This window comes from Haliaeetus albicilla, chromosome 3 (genome assembly GCF_947461875.1).
Source record: "Haliaeetus albicilla chromosome 3, bHalAlb1.1, whole genome shotgun sequence".
NCBI lineage: Eukaryota > Metazoa > Chordata > Aves > Accipitriformes > Accipitridae > Haliaeetus > Haliaeetus albicilla.
The window spans coordinates 51,626,303-51,651,647 of NC_091485.1; the positions used below are offsets into that span (position 1 = coordinate 51,626,303).

Sequence of the window (25,345 nt, forward strand, 5' to 3'; positions counted from 1 at the left end):
ACCTCAAACTTCCTTGGAGAGCTGAAAGAGTGATGAATGATACTCAGTCATGCATCCTTTTTGGCCTAGCTGCCTCTTCTTTTCTTTCCCCTATTCACAGTAGGGTGGGGCTGACCAAAAAACTGCTCTGTTGGCTCCGTGCAGTTAAAGGGCTCATATTCACCCTGAATGGCCCACCCTGTACTGATTTAGCCAGTAAATAGGCTAGAGAGATGCTGAAGGCCAATTGATTTTTCAATACAAGAAAGTGTTTGAATTTATTCTGCAAAATGGTTCTTAGAAATGTTGCAACAATAAGGCATTTTTACTCTGCCTATTGCCATGGTATATATGCTACTTTGTACATGTGTGCCTTCTAGTTTTATTAGATGTAACTTCCGTTTCAAACTGCATGCAATTCTAATTCATCACTTCTTTCAATTGCTTTTTTTTCTGTTCCTCAGCAGTGGGAAATGTTTAATCTATTTTAGTTCAAAGCAGGGTCCTTAAAATAAAAGGGAGAAGATGAGTGTTTTGGTAAAAGTCTAAAAAATCAAGTATCAGGGTTTAGAAGATCTGCTTATCAATTAGTAAATAACAGAAAGTATCAGTAACAGTCTGTATATTCCTAAGATAGGTTAAATGAACAACTTATTGTGAGGGCAAGGAAAGCGCATGTTTACAGTAGTCAGCTCTTTCACACAAATTGTGTGTTCATATGGTTGCATTGTGGTTACTTCTTCATGCTGCATCATAGTGAGGTGTTACTGAATGGGGAGGCTTTGTAAAATACTACTACTTTTGGCATTTTTACAGAATTCTTGTGAAGTAATTGTGCATTAATTAGTGGGGCTGACCAGGATCGTTTGATGTGAAATACTTTCCAGAGCCAAATGGTACCCTGCTAGATTCATGAGTTGGAGGATAGAGATCCATTAATCCCCTGATTAACAGAGGAATGGAGTGAGCTATCTAATTCTCTAAAAAGCAAGACGTGTATCAACTGCAATTTTATTTTATTGTGTTTTATTTTGTTTCTTCAACAGGTCCATGAAGTATACAAAATCTACTTGTTTTCTCTCTTCTTGGGGTACCTTTTGCAGTTTGAAAATTCAGCCTTACTGGTGTCACCATTACTGAGTCTTGTAGCAGCTTTAATGCTCTCTAAATGCCTTCAGGTAACTAGACTCTCCTCTAACTCTGTGTGTAGTTTTTATTATTTAAACTGAACTCCAAATGATATGGCATTCTTAAAATATTTTTGCAGATGAATATGAAAAAAGGTACATTTATGTCAAGATTGCTGAAAATAATGTACATTTATTTGGTACTTACAATAACAGTGACACTAAACTTCTTACTAAAGGTAAGATTCCTCTGTAAAAAGTGATTTTATTTGTCAAAATGTAAATGGAAAGTTGCAGATGTATCTTGGAAAAATCTTTTGAAATGTTGCTTAATCTTACTGATCTGAGAGTTCATCGCTTAATTCATAGCAAATTGGAGTACTAAAAATTGAGTCATTCTGTATTTGTATAAAAAGTCTTTAACAACTCAAGCAGCTGTTTCTTGTTGGGGTTTTGATCTTTTGGGTTGAGGTTAAAGCATGGCATAGAAAAACTCTTTAAATCACACGAGGTATTTCATAAATGTGGGCTTTGTTATAACTTGGATGGCCTCTACAAACTGGTCTGAATATTAAAATGATATTCTTGTGTATGGAGAAGACCTAGTAGCCAGGAATCGGTATGAGTAGTCTCAGGGTAGATGTCAATTTTCAATTAAGTTTCAACTAGAACATGGGAACAGAGACCTTTGCTTAGTGTCGGAGTCAGCTAGGAGTTGAGATTACACAATAGGATTTTAGCCTGGTCTTGTATTTTGGTTAGCAACTCCCTCTTGCTGGCTCTAGTCTTTTGCATAATTTATTGTGTTTTTCCTCTATGTCTCAAACTCACCCTGGTTGTGTTAATTAACAGTGTCGACTTAAAAATAAAGAAGCTACTGAACCCTAAAAAGTTAGAGAGAAGTTCAGATCTGATTATTTTCTTGTGCCATTCAGACTGGCTAGCCTTGCTGTATCTCCAGGAAAATAAAACCTAACCTTGAAAAATATGACTTAAATTACATAGACAGTACACAGAACTTTTGGCTGCTCAAACAATTTATGTGAAGATTACAAATGCTTATAACTTTTGCTAGACTGCAGTCCTATTGTTTAGTGGAGCCAAATGCAATGTTCTTTGGCTTGCTTGGGGGTAAGTCTATGTTTTTCATAATCCTTTTTACACTGCTTGGTAGTCTTCTGACAACTTATTGACAGATTTTCACTTGCCCTCCTGTTGGGGTACATGAATGAAATGAAGGGAATGATATTCTCAAGGAAGCCCTAAAGATAGATTGGTTTAAGTGAAGATTTACGATACTATACCAGTACCTTAATTGGCACACTTAATCCAATTTGTTAGTTTTAACTTAATCTTGAATAGTTGATTGTTCCCATTTGTAATCTGAATGAAGTGACCACATGAAATCTGCTTCCAGCACTTCATAAGATTTTTCTCTGCTAACTTAATTTTCAGATGGTTGTTCCTCATAAAGAAAATGAGCATTTGCTGAAGTTCATTGAAGTAAAACTTGGCTTAAACACAACTAAGTAAGTTTTTAAACTCTTTACACCTTCTAAGCTATCCAAACTTCTGAAACTGCTGTGAGTGTAAAATTTCAGTGGGTTGTGAGAATTTTATAGAGGAGTTAGGGAAACAGTTTCTATTTGTCACCTGGTTTTAAGATTGTCTTAAAAAAAGATGCATATACAGAATTCACTTAGGATTTTGGGGTTTATGAGGCACCTCAATATTTTTCATGCCTTGGGGTGAAAACATTTAATAGATTTTTGTTTTCTTTTGATGCTGAAGAGCAAAAACTTTCTGTACCCTGTCTAGTGTTTCTAATAAGACTTGAAAGCAGAGATAATAGGGTGAAGGTGGTGGTACTACTAACCTTTTATAGCCTGGAAAAGAAAGGGCTCTGAAAAGAGTCATGAACTATTGGTACTATCTCAAAACAGGGCTGGGTTGTGGGGTTTTATTTTTAGTTTTGTAGGAATAACACCCCAGAAGAAAACCCTGTATGTTTTGGAAGAAATTCGGACAAGAGACGACTTAAAAGTCAGAGGGAATTGTTGTGATTTTAAGAAAAAATGTTTGCATCTGTAAAGAGTTGAATGTTGGTCTACAAGAAGATGACGTCATGGCTACAGATTTTCTGCAGAACTTCAAATGGAGTATTGGTAAGGACTGAGACACCTCCTGGACCCAAGCCAAGACTTGCAATTTTGTGCAGGAATTGGGACTCTCTCCGGGAACTGCATCTCTCTTACAAAACTACTTCACAGCCTTTCAGGGGAAGAAGTGCAAAATGACATTACACATAAATGAAATTGTTGGGGAATTTTTGGAAGACAAGATGTAATGACATCGACTAAGATGCAGTGTTTAACACACATACATGCTCATTTGTAAGTGTTTTGCAAGAAAAGAAAGGACTGCTGCTGGTCAGGATTTCAGTTTCTTCAGCTGCCAGGTATTATGGATTTTATTTTTTTTCCCCCAGGGACTTGCTACGTGTTACTTTCCAGGCTGTCAAACTCTGCAATGAAGACAGTGATTGAGACAAACTGGGTGCAACTACGCCTAGAAAATTGTGTAACTGTGGGTTGGAATTATGGTTTGCAGCACAAGAGCTTCAAGACCTGTCTTCTAAGGCCAGTTTGGACATGCCCAGCTGTTAATCTTTAAACTGATTCTGTCCAATTGAAAGTGGTTCAGTTCTCTAGTCTTCCCTTGGGGGAAAAGAAACAGAAAAGAGGGAGGAAAGCAAAACAAAATAAGACAAGAATGCATTCAAAGCATCACATGCTGCACCAATTCCAGTTGAGAATACACATCGATAGTGCTTCTTGGCAGAGTATATAAGCTTTCTGCTCATTAATTGAGAAAGAAGAATGATCAAGTGGGTTCGGCTACAGAACTAGAATTTCAGCATTAAGGATTCTATTCTTGGCAGTGCCTCGGGCTTGTGATCTCAGATGACCACTTTCCCTTCTTCATCTCCCCGTTTGGAATGAGGACAAGCATACCTTCTTGCATCAGTATCTCTAAAATCTTAATCCACTGTGACAATGAAGTGCTTTGTGGTCCCCATAATGGAGTTAAATGGGAGGTTGGGTTTTTGTGATATGAAAGAGTTGTAGTCTGGTCTCTTCAGATCACTGATTCTTTTTTGAAAGATAAGCTCTTGACAGTTACTCTAAAGAGTACTTGCAAAGTGGTTTCAAATGATAAAAAGATAACTTTTCAAGGATTAATTTGAAATAGTTTCCTATGACATGAATAGGTTAAACTGTGATTGGTTGTGTGCAGGGGTTTTTTTGCTAATCTGTGGGGTATTGCTGTTGTTTTTAATGGGATGTTTTTGCCTCACTAGGAATTTTACAATGAATTGGCTCCTTTGTCAAGAATCTCTTCAGGCACCCTCCCAAGACTTTTTTTTGCGACTAACACAGTCATCACTATTGCCTTTCTATATTTTAGTATTAATTATCTGCCTTTTTTCTGTAACTCAGGTCATTTTTAGGAGAATTTGGTAAGTAACTTATTTATACTGAAAAATAAGTTAAAAATAAGAGGTTCATGAATGTCTTAAGTGAATGGTCATCATAATTGTTGCTCCAAAGTTTGTTGCACTGTGTAGCTTGCCAGGGTGTGAGCACGAGTGGAAAGGCCCACCAGAGTCTCCTAAAGAAAGTCCTTTAGTGAGGAGCTTCCTGAGCATCCCTCCAGTCAGGACAGGGAGTTGTCATTGGTTTGTTTCCCCATAGGTGCAATTCCTGCAGAGCTTTAGCTAATGTTTTGTGAAGTGTTTATGTCTCTTCCCACTGCAAGGGAGAAAGATGTTTTGTCTGTTTTCCCCTTCCAACAGAAAAGTTATCTGACTGTTGCTAGCGAATTTGTTTCTCTGTTTTGGGTTTGTTTGTTTGTTTTTTTTCCCAAGTTTACATACTGCGAAGGATGAGATGGGTGGAGTTGAGAGGATTTCAGATTTCTAATGCTTCACTGTTTGGTGGTTTTGTTGGGTTTTTTTGTTTTTTTTTAAATCTTGTTTACTGTGATAAGGTCCATCAGCCTTTGCTGCTCAGAACAGAGCTGAAGTAAAACTGACTCAATTATTTGTAGTTTCACAGTGATTCACAGTTCCCTTGAGAAAGGGTAGTGGAGCTGTCTGTTTACAGACTAAGAATAGCAACACTGTAGATCCTAGAGTAACTTGTCTTGGAAACTCAGTGGCTAGGAAATTATCTCTTTCTGGTAGAGGATGAGTTGTGTAACTGTTCAGGTATTAGGGCAAATTTCTCACCTGTCTGCAGCAAAAATCAATAGATTTTTTTCAAGGACCAAGACTTCTAATAGATAAAGATTATACTGCTATAAATGAAAATATTTGTCAGGTTGGATGTGTGATAGTATATTCAAAACAGTGAAACAAACTTCTGATTTTTTTGCTAGTGGTTGAAATAGCTATTTACTACTTTGTAATGAGCAGTGACTCCAGTATGGCCAACAGCTTTTTAAATAAAAGCTTAAAATAAACCTTCTCCCTCCTCAATTTTTTATTTTATTTTGAAGCAGTTAATATTTTCCCATTTGTTGTGAGGAAGCTTATTATAAAATTGTAACCTGAAATTATATCATGGTAGAATAAAATGTTATCTATTGTGTACCTTGTTATCTCATTTGTAGAAAAACGTTTGTTGTAAGATTTTGGTTCTGATTTTTATTTATAATATATTACTGATATAGGATTTATAATAATGTGACTAAAAACTGGTTTTGTTATCTTATTTTGTTATAAAATGGTATACTCATTCCATATACAATTATCGTCCCACAGATTCCATAATTCTTCACCAAGTTAATGATATGAAGAAACTTAGTTAGAATGCATGTACAGCATGCTTCATCTAAATGATTGTGGAGTGTGCATGCTCTTAAATTAGACTGTCTCTTGGTGCTGAATTACCTCAAAATAGGATTTATGGTCATAGGCAGTGATCCTATTGTATCAATTCATAGCCATTGCTCCAGAGAGCTTACCGTCTAAACCAAGGGCCAGCAGGTACTGATAGATCATTGATGAAGTACAAAAACCAGATAAGCAGTGCAACAATATTTTATGATATGGCACAGAATGATCTCAGTGTACTGGTGACTTTACAGTCATAAGAGTATTTTTATTGGCACCTTTGCCTGAGGTAATGTCTGAATTAAGTGATGTCTCATTTTCTCCAACTGCAGTGGTGAACCACTGAAAGAGACAGTTAAACTTGAGGATGGTCGAATTGGAGAGAGGCCAGAAATAGTTTATCATGTAATTCACACAATTTTACTTGGTTGTCTAGCGATGTGTTTGGAAGGGTAAGTCTGATTTTGATGTATCTCTTTTGAAAGCAACAGAGAGTTCCTAACTGGACATGATACGCCACTCACCCCTTTGAAATTCATCCCTTTTCAGAAGTGTATTTGGCATATAGTGGTACTAGTTAGTAGGGGAGAAAGCAAAGATCGTTTTGACTATAAATTGGATACGGGTATATGATGAATTGTGCTTGGTCTCTTTAACGTGTTTTCCAAGCTTTAATGCAGCCAAATCTGAGACATTAATTGAAGCAAATTTTAATCACTTTCTTTGTTGTATTTAAGTGTAGAACTGTGCTGTAATTCTTTTAGTATTGTATTCTAGCAAGATCTTGTGTAGTGTTTTGATGAACAATGTATGCTCTGGAATATTGGGACGTGAAAGATTTCTTATCCATCTTCTTGTGTCTAGGCTAGCATGAAGTATACCTTTGCTTGACATGTTAAAGCAGTAGCAAATCTATTTTCAAAGGTATTGTGTCAGTCCTTAAAGCTACGGAAGCTAATGTTTGGAAGACGTTATTGTTTTAATCTTTGCTCTCAGCTAAATCAGCTTGAAGGTGTCAGACTTGTGTTTGTATTACACTCATTGTCCTAAAATCTGAATATTCACCAATTCTTAAAGTGAGCAGACTGTTGTGTTACCATGTAATTGTTTTAACTTGACTAGTCTATCCTTAAGAGGTAGCAATACCAGTTTATTAAATATTTTCCTTTCCTTTCTTCAGGAACTCCCTTATAGTACAGTGTCTGTATAGCTTTGCTGAATAGCTGCTTTTTATCCTTGCTTGGCTGGAAAACTGTAACAGCCAAGTGACTTTACTAGTCTCTTTCTTTTTCTTTCATCCCCCCCCAAACTCTGTGAAGGATTTTGTCATTTTACCTTGGATCTCGCTCCTACATCTTGCAGCAGATAATCAGGTGCCTCCTTTTCTGCTAGAGATTTTCTTGGTTTACCCTTCAGTGCCATCAAATTTGATCTCACATTGCTTGAACATCTAGACTGTGTTTGACGTATGAAAAATTATCTGTATGTTTTTATAAATAGCTTGAATAGAGAGGCATGTGCAGAGTCCCAATTAAGTTATTGCAATGTTTTTCAGAATGAAGTATCTATGGACACCTTATGTTTGCATGCTTGCTGCATTTGGTGTGTGCTCTCCTGAGCTTTGGATGACGCTTTTCAAGTGGCTTCGACTGAAAGCTGTGCACCCGATATTGCTGGTGAGTTGCTGTTGCTGATATCTTGGGAATTACAGCTGGCAAGCATATAACTTTTCAAACAATTACCCAAGATCTATAGAGGAACTCATTAAAAGAACATGTAATTTTGTGAGCAGTGGATTTCAGATAGTCTGCTTTTTCTGTGTCTTTTGTTCTTAATATCACGTTTTCACATGTTCTGTGGTAGCTGGTGATAAAGTTGTGTTCACACTACAGCCTTTTCTCCTAAGAAGCATGAAGTCTTCATCTCTCTCTCTTTGACTCATCCGTTTAATTTATTTTAACACATCTTTGAGACCTCAAGCTTTCTGTCATATTTAGTTGAGATTGGCCAAGAAGGTCATGTGCTTTTTAGGAGGAGCACAGGAGAAAAAGTACAGGCGTGCAGGCAAGCATCGATATAAGCCTTGTCTCACTAGGAAATGAGGCTAAAAATGTGGTAGTTAGGTATATTTAATTGCTGAGAGTAAAGCTGCTTCATAAGAAATGGTAAGTTTAATTACTTTGCATAAGATTTGTTCATGTGTGGCCATTATAGAGAAGTGTTGTGATTGAAGACGAGCTTGTGCTACAGTGCAGACAACTTCCCCACTTCCAACCCTAACTTTATTCTTAATGTGTTGAGAGTTGCTTTGTGCAATTTTTAGCAGCATTGTGCATTTGTTTTATTAATAAAATAAGAATAGGATATTACTTACCTTAATTTTGAGAGGCTTATAGGAATAAATATTTTATACTTAAACAGAGATTCACCATGTCACTTGTGAAAATGCCATACACTGTTACATCAGAAACATTGACAGTGTTCTTCCAGTCAAGGAGTAACAATATGTTCACGTACATAGTAAACACATTCTTTTATATGTGTCATGCTTTCTGCTATATGGACCTGCTTTTTTACTATTAACATAGTAGATGTGTTAATAGATAATTATCAAGAGAATGCCTTGTGTGCATTCCTTACCAAATGTTTCCTGTACCTTGTGAGCTATTTTCTCCTTTTTGCAAAGCAAAAATTATATCAGCTAGAATAATGATGTGCTGAAGAATGGGTTTCTGGGTTTTGCATATCAATATTGTTAATCTGAACAAAAGCATCAACAAGATCAGAGGTTTGAAATGCTTGTTTCATACCTTTTTTTCTTTTCTCAGATTATCTCATTGCATTTGTATGTGAGGTGTTTACTTTTCTTCTGTTCTGTACATCATGTGCATATTGCATCATTGTTATCTGAGTAGTAATTAACCATCCCTAATATTGATGGTAAAGTTATCGTGGGTCAAGTAAGTTCTTCTATGCTAAATTAGGCAAATTCTTGTTTGCAGAGAGTGTTTTGCCTGGTAGAAAACCGCAAAGTGTCACCTACTGTCATTCTAAGGTTTCAGGTGTAAATGTAGCCTACTATATGAGCAGAATCAACAGATAGTCCGAGGCTGGAGAATGGAGAACAATGCATAATCCATTTCTTCTAACATGTATTTTCTAGGCTCTTATTCTGAGTATGGCAGTTCCCACAATAATTGGATTCAGCTTGTGGAAAGAGGTAAGAAAAGTACCTTTTGTGTTTTTTTGTTTTGTATGTAGGCATAATATGAGTCAAAATGATGACCAAATATAATGCAATATAGTTGGTAAAATATATATGATGAAATAAAAGCTGTCAGCCGCTGAAAATGTGTTTTGTTTTGGTGTTTTTTTTAAACAAAACTGTTTACATTTTTCAGTATGAGGTATTTGACAATTTAATTTGTTAATGATCACTTACTGTAATTAAGAAGTGTTTAAATACAGACTTTATGATATTCAGCTGTTATGCTTTGGATATATAAACTGACTCAACAAAGAAAATACCGCCAAATAAAAACTCAGGATACTGAAAACTGTGTTGCCCCAATCTTGGTTTTAGTGAGAGGGAGAGAGGTTAGATGGAAGTAAAATTATGGGAGGCCATACGCAAATAATCTGTTTGAAAAGCTCCCATCAAATTATAATAGAGTTAAATCCTTTGTGTAGAGCACTGTGTAGAGGTACGTATATACTACAATACAGGGAAGAAAAGCTACAGATGTTTCCATGTTTGAAATAAATACTTAGTTCTTTATTGCAAGTCACAGACAGACTAGGGTAAGAGTGTTTGGAAATTATTTTTTAAACTTCTGTAAGTGCAAAAAAATGGGACATATCCCTTAAAGTGTAACCCTCTGCCATACTGACATAGCTTCAAAATAGTTAGTTTGAATGGTTTTATAAGAATTCAAATATAAAAGCCAGTCTTAACAAACAGTATTTTAACAGATTTTGTAACATCTGTCTTATAATAGAAATTCTGGTTGCAATGTAATCTGACTCTTTTACACATTTCTGCCAGAGCAATAGATATTCTCCTGAAAAAAAGCTACAGTTGCTCAAAAGAGTTATGAAATCTATTACAATAGAGGAAACTAGTTTAGTTGACCAAATAATTCTTTTTCAGATTATTTTTTAATAAAAGCAGTGTGAGGGTTTGGACTCTAGAGGGCTTCATCCATTGCAGGTCCAGTTTTTGTTTTTAAGCAGTGGTGAACAGTTTGGTCTCCAGGTTTATAACTCATCCCTGAGCTTGGAAACTTTGATTAATAGTAACGGGACAGTGCAAATGCCTTGAGGCTCTTAATCTCTTACCGTGGCTATAAATGGCTGAATGTACAGCTCAGCATCTTTCTGCTTGGCTGCCTTCTGACTCAGTCTGGCATGGTCCTTCATCTAACTAGATTTTTCTAAGCGCTCTGATTGATAAGTGAAGCTGGTTCTCACTGGGGTGGCAGTAGCTGTTCCTCTTTCTGTCTGGCTCTTGTTCTGGGGACAGTTCAGGTATATGTATAACACCACTGCTACAGCTTTCAGCCCTGATGTAAACATATGGCACTGTTCTTGTGCTACCCTGACATGTCTGGTTGTAGACTGCTATCACTTGCTAGCTGAATTGTCCAGGTAATGGGGGTGGAAACTCCTCAGGTAAAAGCAGGCTCCCACTTCCAACTGTCTGTCCACTATGGCTGTCCCGAAGTAAGTTGTCCCTTTAGTCTGGCATAAGCTGTAAACTTTAGCCTTTTCAAAAAGTGCTGGCATCCAGTAGCTTTCACTTAGCATTTACAACAGCATGAATATGCTGCAGCCCCTCAAGGCTGGCCAGCTTCTAGCCGTCCGTTCTTCAGATAAACACTCAAAATGGCTCAAGGACTGACAAAATCTCCCATCTTAATAAAGGACCTGTTGTTACTTCACTCCTCAAACCTGACAGGATAGGGAAGCCATGGTATAGGCTTGCAACCTGGGCTGGTCTTCTTCTGTCTGACTTCCAGAATCCCTCCTTTTCCCAAAATGTTTTTCAAGAGCATAAACTGAGATATCCTACTTCATACAATATAGTGTACTTTCCTTCACTGCAGTGATTGAGGTAAAAGTCAGAGGCAGATTACCCACATTAATACTCTTCTAGGAAATTTCTTCTCTCCTGTCCTGCTTGCATAGCACCTTTCCATCAAGTCACAACAGTCCAACCCTTCCTGCTCAAGCAGGTTTACCAGGAGACATTTATCAGCTTCTTGGTTCAGTGCCCTTATTTATATGCATTTGCATATGAAAACCTGAACTATGATTTTGATGAATTTAAGACCAGTTAAAGTTGATGAATGTTGTTGGTGCATGGGGTTTTTCAAATTTTTTTTTATTATAAGTATTGCAGTAAAATAGAGAGAGATGATAACTTGTGTTTAACATATTTGGGAGAAGGTCTACTGTTGTCAGGTAAGTATAAACTGTGTTTTGCAAAATACTTAAACAAAAAATAGTGATCAGGAGGGAAAACTCAGATGAAACCCATTTCTGTTGTGTTACTTAAGGCCTTAATGTAATGAGATGCTCTATAGATTTTTTTTTTTAACTGTAAGTAACCAAAAATGTTTCCATCAGTTTTTCCCTAGGATAATGACAGAGCTTTCAGAACTACAAGAATTCTATGATCCTGATACAGTAGAACTTATGACATGGATAAAGTAAGTATGAAGTCCTACATTTCTATTTTACTACTTTATGTCAGAGTATTTTTATCTCAGCATTTTGTGGAGCTACGTCTATTAATCTGAGTTTTCCCTTGCTGAGTCATTCCATGATGTATGGGAGGAGAAATGTGTATTTTATGTTTGGTATTACTCCCACGGAAGGAAACAGGAATGTATCATTGATTACAAGAGAAGATCCTGAAACATGCAAGCAAATCATGTTTAGTATCATTACTAGGCCTAATTTCCAAGTAAAGGTGGACGTCTTAGTACTTGGTTCTTTGCACGCTAACTTTTCAGTAGATTAGAGGATTCATGTTGATTGTAATGCCAATGGGGGACAGAAACACTGAAATTTTTGTGTGCAGGAGCCAGTAAAATGAAATGCCTGAATGTGAGGATTTAGAGACTTCAGTCAAGATACATGCAGTGTAACATGTATGATTCAAACTTCCCCTTTGACAAAAAGGCTGGAAGGGTTCTCATCTGTCTGGCTAGGCAGGACATAGCAAATACTGAGCTATGTTATATAGTTTATACTGAGCCATATACATAGCTAATACTGAGTCAAGTTATTTTCACAGATATATTTTTTTTCTCACCAAAAGTTTCAGAACTGGATTCTGGCCTCAATCAATCTAACTTTGAACTATGTCATTAGGAACTGCACTTCTCTGAAAAGTAGATCCCCTGTATTCAGATAACTTACTTATCTTTAACTGTATTTTTTTTTTTTTTTTTAGAATATTATTTTATGTATTTATGTAGTCTTTAATGTCAACCTGTTCATCTTCGGAAAAGGCAAGGCTGGTAATTACGGTGTTCCAGCCAATTTCTTCTTTCTGTTAATAGTAATGTATGTTGTTTGTCACTGCTGTAGCTCTTCAAGGCAGCAAGTGGAATAATGCCAAGTACCTAATGGCTTTTACATTAGTCTGCATATATTACACTTCAAGTACATAATTAATCATGGTGAATTGCATTGAGATTCACTCAGCTAAGAGCAATTTGACTACCCTTATTTGTAGCAGCTGTTCATATTTTTTAATGAAAACAAAGATTTTTTTCTTAAGTATATACTTAGATATCCATATTGGAATTTTAATTGAATCCCATTATTACAGTATATTTTCTTAAAATTTTCGCTCTGATAATATGAATTTATTTTGATTTTTTTCTGCAGGAAAAGTTGCCCAAAGTCTGTAATAAAGTGTGACAATGACTGATTTCTTTCACTAATTCAGGAACACGAATAGTCAAAGGATTAAACCAAGCCCAGAAATATAATTACTGTAGACATTATTCTGTATCATGACACTATTTACTTGTAGATGATGAAATACATGGTCCTGGAGATCAAATGAAAATAATCACAAATCTTTCCCTTACGAGATAACATCATGTTGTTTCTCCTTCTCCCTACCCTCCCTCCCAAGCTTGTTTTGTCACAAGTCAGCAACCATTCAGAAAAGCAATAGTTTGATCCCTTCCAGGACCACTCTGAATGGTGCTCCATGGATTGCAAGAAGAGGAGAAGAATGGCCATCAGCCCTTGCCTCAGCAGGAGGCCTTCCTTGCAAACTCTGTATTGCTGCAGGTCTGAGCTTTTCCTGGCAAGGAAACTACTGCCACTGTAGCATTAACACCAATTGTAACTGTACCCCCAATGATATCGTCGTGTACTCCAATTCATACCGTAGCACCTTAAAAGATTCGCACAGCGTACAAAATTAAAAACATTGATTTCACAAATGTATCCTGTACTCAGACGTGTATGTTGATGTTGCTTTTGCAGACGACAGGCTCCTGTGGCTGCTGTGTTTGCAGGCAGCCCACAGTTAATGGGTGTGATTAAGCTTTGTACCGGATGGATGGTGTCAAGCTTGCCTTTATATAATGATGATGATCTTCTAAAAAGAAATGAAAATGTGAGTATCCAATTCCATAAATGTGTGTGTATTATCAGTGATTTATAGACTGTTCCACCATGTAAGACTGAAGAGCCTGATCAAGATGTGTGGGAGTGCTGTAAATATTAATGCTCGAAAGAAGATGGCCTTATAACATTCCTTATAACACACACATTTGCATTGCTCTTCTGTGCCGCCCAGGCCACCTGGTAATGCAAATTATTACATGTGAGTGGCATTCAAAATACTGCCTTTTCTCCAAAGTGTTTACAGTCTAAGGCGAGAAAAGAGCATGACGTCTTGTAAAGAAAGATAACAAGATAAGACCAATATCTAATAAGCTCACGAACAAGATTCCTTACTGAGCAGTATGGCTGTATTGAATTTTAGGCAGGCTGTCATTTCTGAATGATTGTGAGCGATTTTTATTCTGCATGTTTTGTCAGGGAGAAAGTCACAAAGCAAAACAGACTTGCCCAGTGACTACCTAGCAAAGAAATCAAAACTGCTATTCTATGTCAGTTCTCAGTCTGTATTTGAACACTCCAGGATTACAGTAGGGAGACAGAAATCTCTAGTAAGATACTTGACTTGGAAAGCATCTCACAGGAACTGTCTTCCTGTTTACCCAAATGTAATGAGAAAAAAAATAATCAAATAGAAGTAAGGAGAACATAGGAGTCCAGCAAACAGTGAAGGGAGTATCAAGTAGATTGACAATGCTTCACTCTGGACAGAAACAAATATCAAAACATTATTTCTGACAACTTTTCAGGCCACTTGAAATATATAAGATGAGAACTTGCCATCAGCAGAGGCAAGTACTTCCCATTCAGCTGGCCATTACCTCACCTGTTCTGGAGATTTCAAACCCAAACATTTTATAGCTTGCTGTGTACATATAATTTGCTATTGCAGATAAGTTCCCCCCCTATGCCCCAATATTTAATTTATCACTGATTTTTGCATTGCATGAACATGTTTGCTTAATTTATAGATTTATCAGATCTATTCAAAGAGGTCAGCAGAAGATATTTATAAGATACTCACATCTTACAAAGCCAATTTTCTGATTATTGAAGATTCAATTTGCAATGAAGTGGGACCTGCAAGAGGATGTAGAGTTAAAGATCTATTGGACATTGCTAATGGTCATGTAAGTAGCAGTAAGAAAAAATGAATGTTTGAATGCATAAATAATTAATTTAAAAAGAAATCTTCTTATAATGCTGATCTTTTTCTGATTGTAATTGACATGTAGACAAAGACTCATGAATTTTAGAAGTGATCAATTAAGTTTTGGGTTGTCTGTTTCTTATACACCCGTAATCTTACCCCATACTGTTCTTTAACTGCCCTAATCCCTCCCAGTATATTAGTATTTAGCTGTACTGCTTTTCTGCCAATCATTAAATACCATTTAACTATATATAAATGTTTAAGACTGTAACACCTGAAGAGGTTATTACAAAAGCAGTGAAGCTCTGCCTCAGAGGGCATTCTTTACTAGCTTTAAAGATGAAATTTTAAAATGGTATCATGGTTTCAGCCCAGCTGGTAACAGTGCCATGCAGCCCCTCGCTCACTTCCCCCCTCCCCCCGGTGGGATGAAGAGAAAATATAAAGGCAGGCTCGTGGGTCGAGACAAGGACAGGGAGGGATCACTCACCACTTATGGTCACGGGCAAAAGACAGGCTCAACTTGGGGAAGAAACTAAATCAATTTAATTTACTACAAATCAAAGCAAAAAAGGATATTAGGAAGTAAACACAAGCCTGAGAACACCTTCCCCCCACCCCTCCCTCCTTCCCACCTCAACCCCACTCCCGGTTCTCTCTCCCTCCTCCCTGTGGCGGTGCAGGGGGACGGGGAATGGGGGTTGGGGTCAGCTCGCCACACCTTGTCTCTGCCGCTCCTTCCTCCTCAGGGGGAGGAGGACTCCTCAGCCGTCCCCTGCTCCACCGTGGGCTCCTTCCCACGGGAGACAGTCCTTCACCAACTTCTCCAGCGTGAGTCCTTTCCGCGGGCTGCAGTTCTTCCCGAACTTCCCTGGCGTGGGTCCTTTCTGTGGGCCGATCTTCAGGCACAGGCTGCTCCAGTGCGGGCTTTCCCATGGAGTCCTGGCCACCTTCGGGGGTCTCTGCTCCCCCGCTCCCCTCCATGGGCTGGGGGGGACAGCCTGCCGTCTCACCAGGGCTGCAGGGGCATCCCCTCCTCCCCCGCTCCTCCTCCCCTCCTTCCTGACTGACCTTGGTGTCTGCAGAGGGGTTCCTCTCACATTCCGATCCCCTACTCACTGCCGGTTCCCCTTCTGAAATCTGTTCTCCCAGAGGCGCTACCACCGTCGCTGGTGGGCTCGGCCTGGGCCAGAGGCGGGTCCGACTGGGAGCCAGGGAAGCTTCTAGCAGCTTCTCACAGGAGCCAGCCCTGCAGCCTCTCCCCTGCTACCAAAAAAACCCGCACCACACAAACCCATAACAAACGGATAAACTCAGTTCTAAAACTCTGCCTGGGATGAGGACCAGCCTACCATTCAATTTAGTACAGCTTGTCTGGTACTGATGAGGTTACAAGTCTATTCAATTCAGTCCTGCAGATAAGTTAGCACCCCAATAGATAGTTTAAGCCCCAGCTAGTAGAAAGATTGGTTGAATGAACTGTAGAGTTAAGAGGATACCCATGAATGCTACTTCAGTCATTGCCATGCTTTGTCTGTTCTGAATGCTGATAGTGCTGCTCTTCCTGCCAAAGCAGGGAATGAGATGGGCTTTATAAAGTGATCTCATTACCACTTGTTCATCTGCTTCCTGGGACTCCAGAAAAAGTTTTGATTTTATAAAGGCAGGAGTGGCCCTCAACTCACTTAGGGTTTGGTTGCTTATTCTCAGGTCAATAGGAAAGAGGGAGTCACCAGTTACTTCTAAGCAATCACAGGTTAGCTTCATTTAGTTGGTTTCCTGACTAAGGAAAAGAACTTAAGCATCTGTTTGACATTACAGCCTGTTGTGTATTAACTATACCAAGTTAATCCTTGGTTTGAATATTTGGTGTTTTGTTGTTTGGTTTTTTTTTTAATGGGGAAGATACATATGTTTCTTTTGTATATAGTCTTATATTCCATTCTTGGGGAAAAATCCAAGCTGTTCGTCTGTGTTAGGTATTTTATAAGCCCTACTTTTGATGATACACATTTCAAAAGAACTTGTAATGCAAGCATTTCATTTCTGTAGTTGCTTTCATTTGGGGGAGTAATTATAGGGGTTATATGTTTGTCGTGGTTTAACCCCAGACAGCAACTAAGCACCACGCAGTCGCTCACTCACTCCCTCCCCATCCAGTGGGATGGGGGAGAAAATTGGGAAAAGAAGTAAAACTCGTGGGTTGAGATAAGAACGGTTTAATAGAACAGAAAAGAAGAAGCTAATAATGATAATGATAACACTAATAAAATGACAACAGTAATAATAAAAGGATTGAAATGTACAAATGATGCGCAGGGCAATTGCTCACCACCCGCCGACCGACACCCAGCCAGTCCCTGAGCGGCGAATCCCTGCCCCCCACTTCCCAGTTCCTAAACTAGATGGGACGTCCCATGGTATGGAATACCCTGTTGGCCAGTTTGGGTCAGGTGCCCTGGCTGGGCATGAGAAGCTGAAAAATCCTTGACTATAGTCTAAACACTACTGAGCAACAACTGAAAACATCAGTGTTATCAACATTCTTCACATACTGAACTCAAACCATAGCACTGTACCAGCTACTAGGAAGACAGTTAACTCTATCCCAGCTGAAACCAGGACAATGTTTTTAGGGGATTACTCTTTAATTTCTCCAGGAATCTACAACTGGTGTCAGTTTCACTTCTAGGTTTCCTGGCCAGTTTATCCATGGAGGATATTGTCTCTGTTTTTCTTTCAGTTTTCTTAGCATTGCTGAAATCTATCCTTTTTCTTTCTTTGCCTTGCTGCTAAAATCATGTATACCATGATTATTCCATGTTGTAACTGATATACTGTACCATAACAGAGTGTGTGTGTATGAATAACCTCTACCATTGATAATCGGCACATGTTATCTCTCAGTTTCTTCTCAGATATGTTTTTGCATAAGTTCCTGTTCCCTTTTCACACTTAGGATGTCAGCTGGAACAATTAACCACAATTTCAGGATTCCACACAATCTTGATCTCATCCTAACTTCAGCAGCACAGTTTTACTGTTGGGTTTTTAAGTTTTTGTTGGATTCATATATCAGAATGAGTTTCTTCCTCCTTTAATTCCTAACACCCAGTTATTTAGCAGTTCATCCTAAGGAACACTTCCCAGTACTTTTCAGAGCAGTTGTTGCTTATGATGATAATTTCAATCAAAGGGGGGAAAAAAATATCAAAAGACAGTATCCAGTGCAAGGAGCCTGTTTTTGATAAATGCCACACACAGCACTGTCAGTACAAAAAGTGAGACATCTACTGGTTTTGTGTAATTAGTATTGTCGAAGTGACAAGGGTTATCCTATTTACAGTGGAGAGATTACGAAGAGGAAAAGAAAGTTCATGATAAGAGTTTCAGTTAAAATCTGTTCTGCTGAATGCCTGTAATCTGTAAATCTGTAACAAAACAACTGGTATATACATTTAAATATAGAGAACTGAGTGTTCAGTATTTTTAGAAAAAAATTGGTTGGCTAGTAATGAACATCACTTATGCTTCCTGTCTGTGGCTGAGTCCATACTGGGTTGGATGCTAAAAATGTTAGTTGTAGAGAAAATATTGGAATGGCCAACAGGAATAAAGTCTTTTTTTCAGAAAGTTGACATCGTTTGTTCCTGAAAGTTGGTATAGTGTGTTGTCTCAGGAAGCTTTGAAACAAAATTCTCAGTTTGCTTGCTAACAAAAATTGTCTAAGTCATATTGAAACATTATCAAGACATTCCAAACTAGCAGAAGCTAGTGCATATGTAGTTGGAGACTGCAGCATTTACCTATTCCCAAAGTAAGTGAGACAGCGGACAGGCTGTTGTGCTGTTGACAGGCCTATGGATGTTTTTTTTCCAAATTGCTGTGTTTAAGAAGATAAGTATTAATTCCTAGCTTGGACTGTGTCCTATTGTCCTAGTCGTAATCTTGTTTCTGACACTGGCTGAGAGCATATGATTATTGATAGGGCAAGACAGATGTTTTCTGGCAGTCTGTTGATGAAGGACTGTAGCTCAGGGGATATACCTTTGTGTTTGGTAGCCACCAATAGGTTTTTCTCCATGAATTTGTCCTACCACCTTTTTTTAAACCCATGTAAATTTGTGCCATCAGAAGGACTAGCAAAAGGATTTCTTCGAGGATATCAGATAGTAGGTGCTAAAATGCACAAGCAATTTGCTTCTAAGTCAGTTGGTTGGAATTTATAGGGCAATATGTGTGTGTGTCTTCAGTCTTTATTAGGTATGTCAAACTTACTTGGCCTGGAAAAGGTAATGGAGAATTTACTTCCCTACATAGGTGGTATGCTATGTGCAGGTCAGGTTTGAAGTACTGGGTAGACAGGACATGTGGATAATTTCCATTGCTGTTGTTCTTTATTGTATGAATAAAGTACACTGGCTTTAATGTCTGCTACCCTGACAAAGGTATTAATTCACAAAAGCTATCTTAAATGGTTAAACTAGTTACAGGGGAGTACATTTTCAGCTTATTGGAATCATACAGTATGGAAATTAAATGCCTATTGTAAATTAAATTTACAGAATACAGAAATAAATTAAATGTACAGAATTACGTTCTGTAACCACTTATCTTCAGTATTTTAATTAGATCTTCTTCTTTTCTGACAGGTGGTTTGTGAGGAAGGCGACGGCTATGCCTACTCAAAATATGGACGATTTTGTCATGAAATCAAAATGAACTATTCTCCATATGTGAATTATTTTACTCGGGTATACTGGAATAGATCCTATTTTGTATATAGAATCAACACTGTGATATCCTTCCAGTCGTGAAAAAGCATGCAAGATTCTTTCTGAGGATTGTGAATGAAATTCAATTGGAAAAGTTCCTTTTGATCAAGGAAGTTATTTTTGCAGATACATGTGTGCACATGCAGAGTATTGACAACTTTATTTTACCAAACTGGAATTCTTTGAACTACAGATCAACAGACATAGATACCATCCTTGAAGGAAACAGGAAAATTTGTCAATTTTACAGTCTCTACAAAGTGTGACAGTCTTCCACATTTTTGCATTTTTCTTCCCATTTAAATCATCCTAATCTTCATGTAAATGAGATTTCTAACTTGAGTGTTAGAGAGCTGATGTGGGTAGACTTCAGTAAAAGCAGAAAAATTATTTAAAGAGTTCATTTAAGTCATACAGCTTTTGTTTTCTAGAAAGAAAGCAATCGGTATCCCAAGTCTTTTCAAGTAAGTGTTTGGGGTTTTTGGGGTTTTTTTGTTGTTTTATTCTTCCTGTCTTCCAGTCTAAACATTTCTGTGTTTATCAAACACACATTCCTACATCTTATGTATAGCTATAGTGTTTGTATAAATCAAGTAAGGAAGATTTTATTTAAACAACACTTCCATAGATTAAGGCACTGATCTCTACATTGTTAGCGACATGTTGGTGCAAGTGCTTGGACTTAGACCTAGCAGTAGGGGTTGACAAGGTCAGATCTTCAGTTTGGAAAGAACTTGTCTTCAGGATTTCTCCATGCTTAAATGTGTATGTGTGTATGCATTTGTGTGTCTTAGCAGCCATCAGAATGGGCCAGTATACAACAGTATGCCATACTTGGTTTTAGACAAGTGTAGCAGGACAACTAGGTTTGCTACTGAGACTTCTGCACTTCTGTTTCACCCCCTCTGTGTGCGTGCTGGTATATATGTGTGTGTGTGTATGAGGGGATGGGTGATAGTAATTTCATTCAACTTACTGTGTGATAGTTATATTAAGGTAGTGCCATAACTGTAACTTAAAACACTATAATTGCCACCATTAATAAATAATGGTACAGTTGTTCATAGCTATTTTTATATCAATTACGCAACTACACCGAGATCTTTGAAAATTTGGGAACGTACTCTGCAATCTTGCTTCCCGCTAAAATTTGTCTTCCTTATATGACCCCCTTTGCCTCTACAACTATTTTTCTTAACAAATTATCTGTTCATCCTGTTTGTTGCTGGCTGATATACTTTCAAGAGAATGAACGATGCTTTAATTCCAACTCTGGGCCTAATCCTGGTGTTGTGAATGGAAAATCCAATAAAAGGTAATGGTAACTTTGCTTACGTAAGTGTAGCTGGACAAAAAGCCAGGACATAAGTTTTGGCAGAGGTTATTCACCCATTAGGAGTTACCTGCAGTTATGGATTCGTGTAACACCTGGCCCAGAGACCAGTCTATTAGGCATGTGGGAATGATTCTTTGGAGCCCAGATGAAGGTTCTGGCATAATAGGATGCGCCTTCAACTGAAAAATCTGCAAATGATTCTGCAAATGAAAGCTGCAAAACGATCCTTACCGCACTTCTTGATAAAATGCAGATTCAGAGATTTTAACTGTGAAAATACTACGAACTGCAGCATGTTGGTGTATATGCGTGATTCTTATCTGCTCTATGCAGATACATTTGCTTACTTTACACTAGCAGGTAGTGCTGAGATTTTTTTTAAAACCTATTATCACTATTGGAGTGATTTAAAAGAAAAAAGCTTTATTGTTGTAAGAGTCAACATGTCTGTAATCTGTTTTTTTTACTTTCAGTTATATTTTTAGGCCTATGAGTCTTGACAAGATGTTAAATTATGCATTTTATTTGAAACCAATGTTGAGATAAATCCATCGAATATACTGGATGTGATCACTGAGAGAAACATTTATCAGTACAACTGAGTTACAAGTTAAAAGTGAATATCCTTTCTGGGGATACAGTCGTTGTGTTGAGGGTAGTATGTACATGTGTCTCTGGCCAAATACAGTCTGCATTTATTTGCTTATGCACAAGTGCATATGTTTTACTGCACTGGACTGTTTCAGACTTTTCAATTACCATATAACAACAGAAGCTAGTGTATTAACTTAAGCTATGGCAGGCCTGCAGGAACCTTCTCTGTATGTGCTAGTATGGATGTAGGTGTAATACTTGGAAGTGAGTTTAGAGTTCCTTATGCAATTTAAGTTTGTTTGAATCACTGTCAAGGAATTACATGTCTGTGTGTTAGTCATTTACTTGCCTGAAGTTAATCATTCATGAATATCATTTCATAACAGCAATAAGGCATTCCAGGTAGCAAACTTCAGGGTTACAACTGCACTTGGGTGGATGAAGTCGCATAGCTTACGGCTTCATGCCTTAGATTGCCATGCCAAGATGCAATATTTAACTGTCCTTGACTGCCTGTTGTGTTTTACTGCAATGCTGTATGTATGTGCTACCACATGTAAGTATTCAAACAATGCTCTATGTAGAGCACACGTGTAAAGAAAAACATAAATGCGGCCATCTGTACATCTAAAGAAAACTGTCTTGTAGCATGTTGGCCTTTATACATGTTTAAACGAACATGTTGAACTTCATTTGAACTGTGACATAGTTGTTATTAGTTTTGTCATAGTTTTTAAGATGTATTCTTGATACTTCAATTGATTCTGGTTTAGGAGAATCATTTAAGATTTTTACCTTGCTTTTTATATTAGAGAAAATTGTATTGCAGCACCATTGGCACAGCAGCCTTAAGTAACAGAAGGAGCCTTTTATGTGGGAGAAACATTGCTGTTGTTCCAGTAAAAAGGCATAATTTTTAAAACAAGTGACTGGAAGAATCATATCTTACAAAGAAAATGATGAGCTTGGATTTCTTACCCAGCTATGGATTAGCAAAAATAATTATTGTCTATTCTAGTCTCCATCTTCTGTGAAAAATAAACAGTACATTTCATGATATCCCTCAGAAGGACAACAATAGGGCATAATTACATCGGACTTGTACACACAACCTTAGCTCAGTTTTCAACCAGGTCACAGGTTTAACTCCCTGAAAGGCCTGGGTGAACATTTTGCAAAAAATGATCTGTTTTGCTGTAGATGTTGCAATTCAGTTGAAACATGTGCCTTGCAAGCTTTTATTAAACAAACAAAAAACTCAATTTGTGTTTCTTTTTGTGAAGATTTTTTTTTTAAATTCCTATCTCTCTGATTTCTAGAGCTTCCGTTGTGTCTTAATAGCCCAGCCTCCAAGGATGCTCCTGTAGTAAGTGGTGCAGCTAGGATGTATGCCAGCCATCTAACAGCTGTTCACTGGGAAGAATGAGAATTTGCATAGCAATTTGTGTTGCTATTTTGCTGGCTTATTTTCTCCTTCACATTTCCAACTTCTGATATGCTTGATCTTAGTAAATGCAAAAAAATTACCTTGAAAGAATAAATGAGTATAGTATTTTCAGGCACTCACCTGTTACTGTTAGACTTGTGGATGAAAGTTGAGTCAAGCCACAGCTAAACTGACATGTACAATTTTGTCTTAATCTTAAAAAAATGCTCTTTCACTTCCTGAATTACCACATACTTGAATTCAGTTGATAGATTTGCCAGGAGATGTTTGAGACTAATTAAGTAAAGGCATTTCAGAACATAAGCTTCTATTCATGTTATTTTAAAAAATACTGATTTTATTTCTTCCAAAGTAAATGGAAGTACAATTAATACAATACAATCTTAAATGCAATTTCCATTGAGGGGGTAAGGAGGAGATACACAAATATGGAAGAAGGAGGGCCGAAAGGTTTAACAGGCATTGAAAATTCTTCAAACTGCTCTGGTGGCATTACTACTTACTGAAAGGTAGAAGGTTAGGGACCAAATCTTGCTCTTACCACCTTATTTTTACTAAGTCATCTGCAAATGTCCAAATCTTGTGACCCTTCATCAGCTTTCCCATGCAATTCACATGAACAGGAGCTGCAGGATTGGGTCGTAGGGATTGTAAGCTGTCATTGAAACACTTCTTGATGACTGCTGTTAACTTCATATAATCTATCCTTTAACCAAATATCTAACAGGAAGAAAGCGTAAGCTGTTGGTGTGTATGCGTGGGCATGCACGTTGTGTTTGCATTTAGAGATGGCTGGTTTACTGTTGCGTTTTGGAGATGTAACGAGTAGCTTCTGTTATCGCTAATGGTGGTTGAATCTATTAATCTTCTAAATAACTTACAGGCAGGTGGACTTTAGAGTACCATGGTATTAGAGATGAAAGAAAAGCTGAATTTATTCCAGCACAAGCAATATTTCATGTGAAATAATACCTCAACATAAATCTGTATAATCATGCCTTTAGTACTCTTTTTAAAACTTAACTTTAGGGGAAAAAAAAGAAGTGAGAATTCTAAAACATGCAGTGTGTGGTTTTTTTTTAGTAATCATTTCTATTTCATGAGTACAGCTAAAAGAAAATATCACCATTATGTTGCTGCACTTTTACTATGCCAAATGCAGAGCTAGCAATGCCTAAAGGTCTTCTGAATTGTTTGGTACCTCAATTAGATTTTTAAACGTGTAATTAATCTGGCAATGTTTTTGATTTCAGCACAGTTAAATGTATGTAATTCTGCCTTTCAAGTGATGTTTAAGGTTACCTATTTATTTGATGGAAAAGAGGTGGGTGTTTAATGCCTTTCAAAGTTTCAAACTTTGTTACTTCAGTAATGCAGAACAATTATTGGTGGTGCTTTACTTGTTAACAGTGACATTTAGCAGTAGCATGTATGGCATATGGACGTATCTATGTGCCGCTATTTAATAACAAATCCAAGGAATCCAATTCCTTTTATCTTGTTTGTTGTCTTGGACAGTTTTTTATCAAAATAATGTATACATCGTAAATATTTTTCTCTTGTGACAAACTTTTTTTTCTGTGGGAAACAAAAATTGTAATAAAAGCCAAGTTGAGAAAGTATGGATTGTTTGAGACACCGTTTTATGCTTTTTTTTGAGAAGTCTGATACCCTTTCACAAAAACCATGTAGTTTGTAATGAATTAACCTCCTTCCACTGTTGCAGTAATAAAATGATTTTTGTATTCTGTTGTATTATTTGCATATGCAATTTTCAGTCAAGTGAAGACTGCACAGCATAGCTAAGATATCTGTCTTGACAGGACAGCATAAATAGTCTTGCAGCTCTTGAGGATTACCAACCTGCTCAGACTGGATCCATATGTCATGCTGACTGTGCCTACCTGTTGAGATATATTGGTATGAAGATGAGCGGCAAAATATGAGATGCTTCTTATGGAATTACTGAACTCTGACTTTCTCCCTACAGATCCTCCTACAGCAAGCATGTCACCTGGAAATAAATTCCTATGCAACATCAAATGCTTACTGATTTATTTAATTTTTTTAATCAACTAATGTATTATCTGTCTTGCATTTTTACAGATCATGGTTACATATATTGGAGCCTTCTGTCATTTTATAAGATATTAGTAGGAGTGAAATCTTTCAGTGCAGACTACTGTATAATAATTTACCATGTAATGATATGAAAACCTTGAGATTATTTTAGTTAAATTCTGAAGACGGTAGAAATACCTTATGAAGTGCTTCTCCAAAAATCAATCATATAGCACCTTAGGAAATACATATTTACATCTTTAATTTATAATGGTTCTGAGTTTGAACATTCATCAGACTGCTTCCTTTTAGACCAGTCAGGA

At 37.4% G+C, this 25,345-nt stretch overlaps 1 protein-coding gene across 1 annotated transcript in view; it reads left to right on the top strand.

The window, feature by feature from the left end:
* Window positions 1-25,004, top strand: part of DPY19L4 (dpy-19 like 4) — a 37,218-nt gene extending 12,214 nt beyond the window's left edge. The window contains 11 exon segments of the mRNA XM_069779696.1: window positions 1,026-1,157; window positions 1,247-1,345; window positions 2,562-2,635; window positions 4,468-4,626; window positions 6,336-6,455; window positions 7,559-7,679; window positions 9,167-9,223; window positions 11,632-11,714; window positions 13,516-13,648; window positions 14,628-14,786; window positions 19,462-25,004. Of these exon segments, the coding sequence (XP_069635797.1) occupies window positions 1,026-1,157; window positions 1,247-1,345; window positions 2,562-2,635; window positions 4,468-4,626; window positions 6,336-6,455; window positions 7,559-7,679; window positions 9,167-9,223; window positions 11,632-11,714; window positions 13,516-13,648; window positions 14,628-14,786; window positions 19,462-19,626 (1,302 nt within the window). The 3' untranslated portion in view covers window positions 19,627-25,004.
* Window positions 25,005-25,345: the final 341 nt, after the last annotated feature.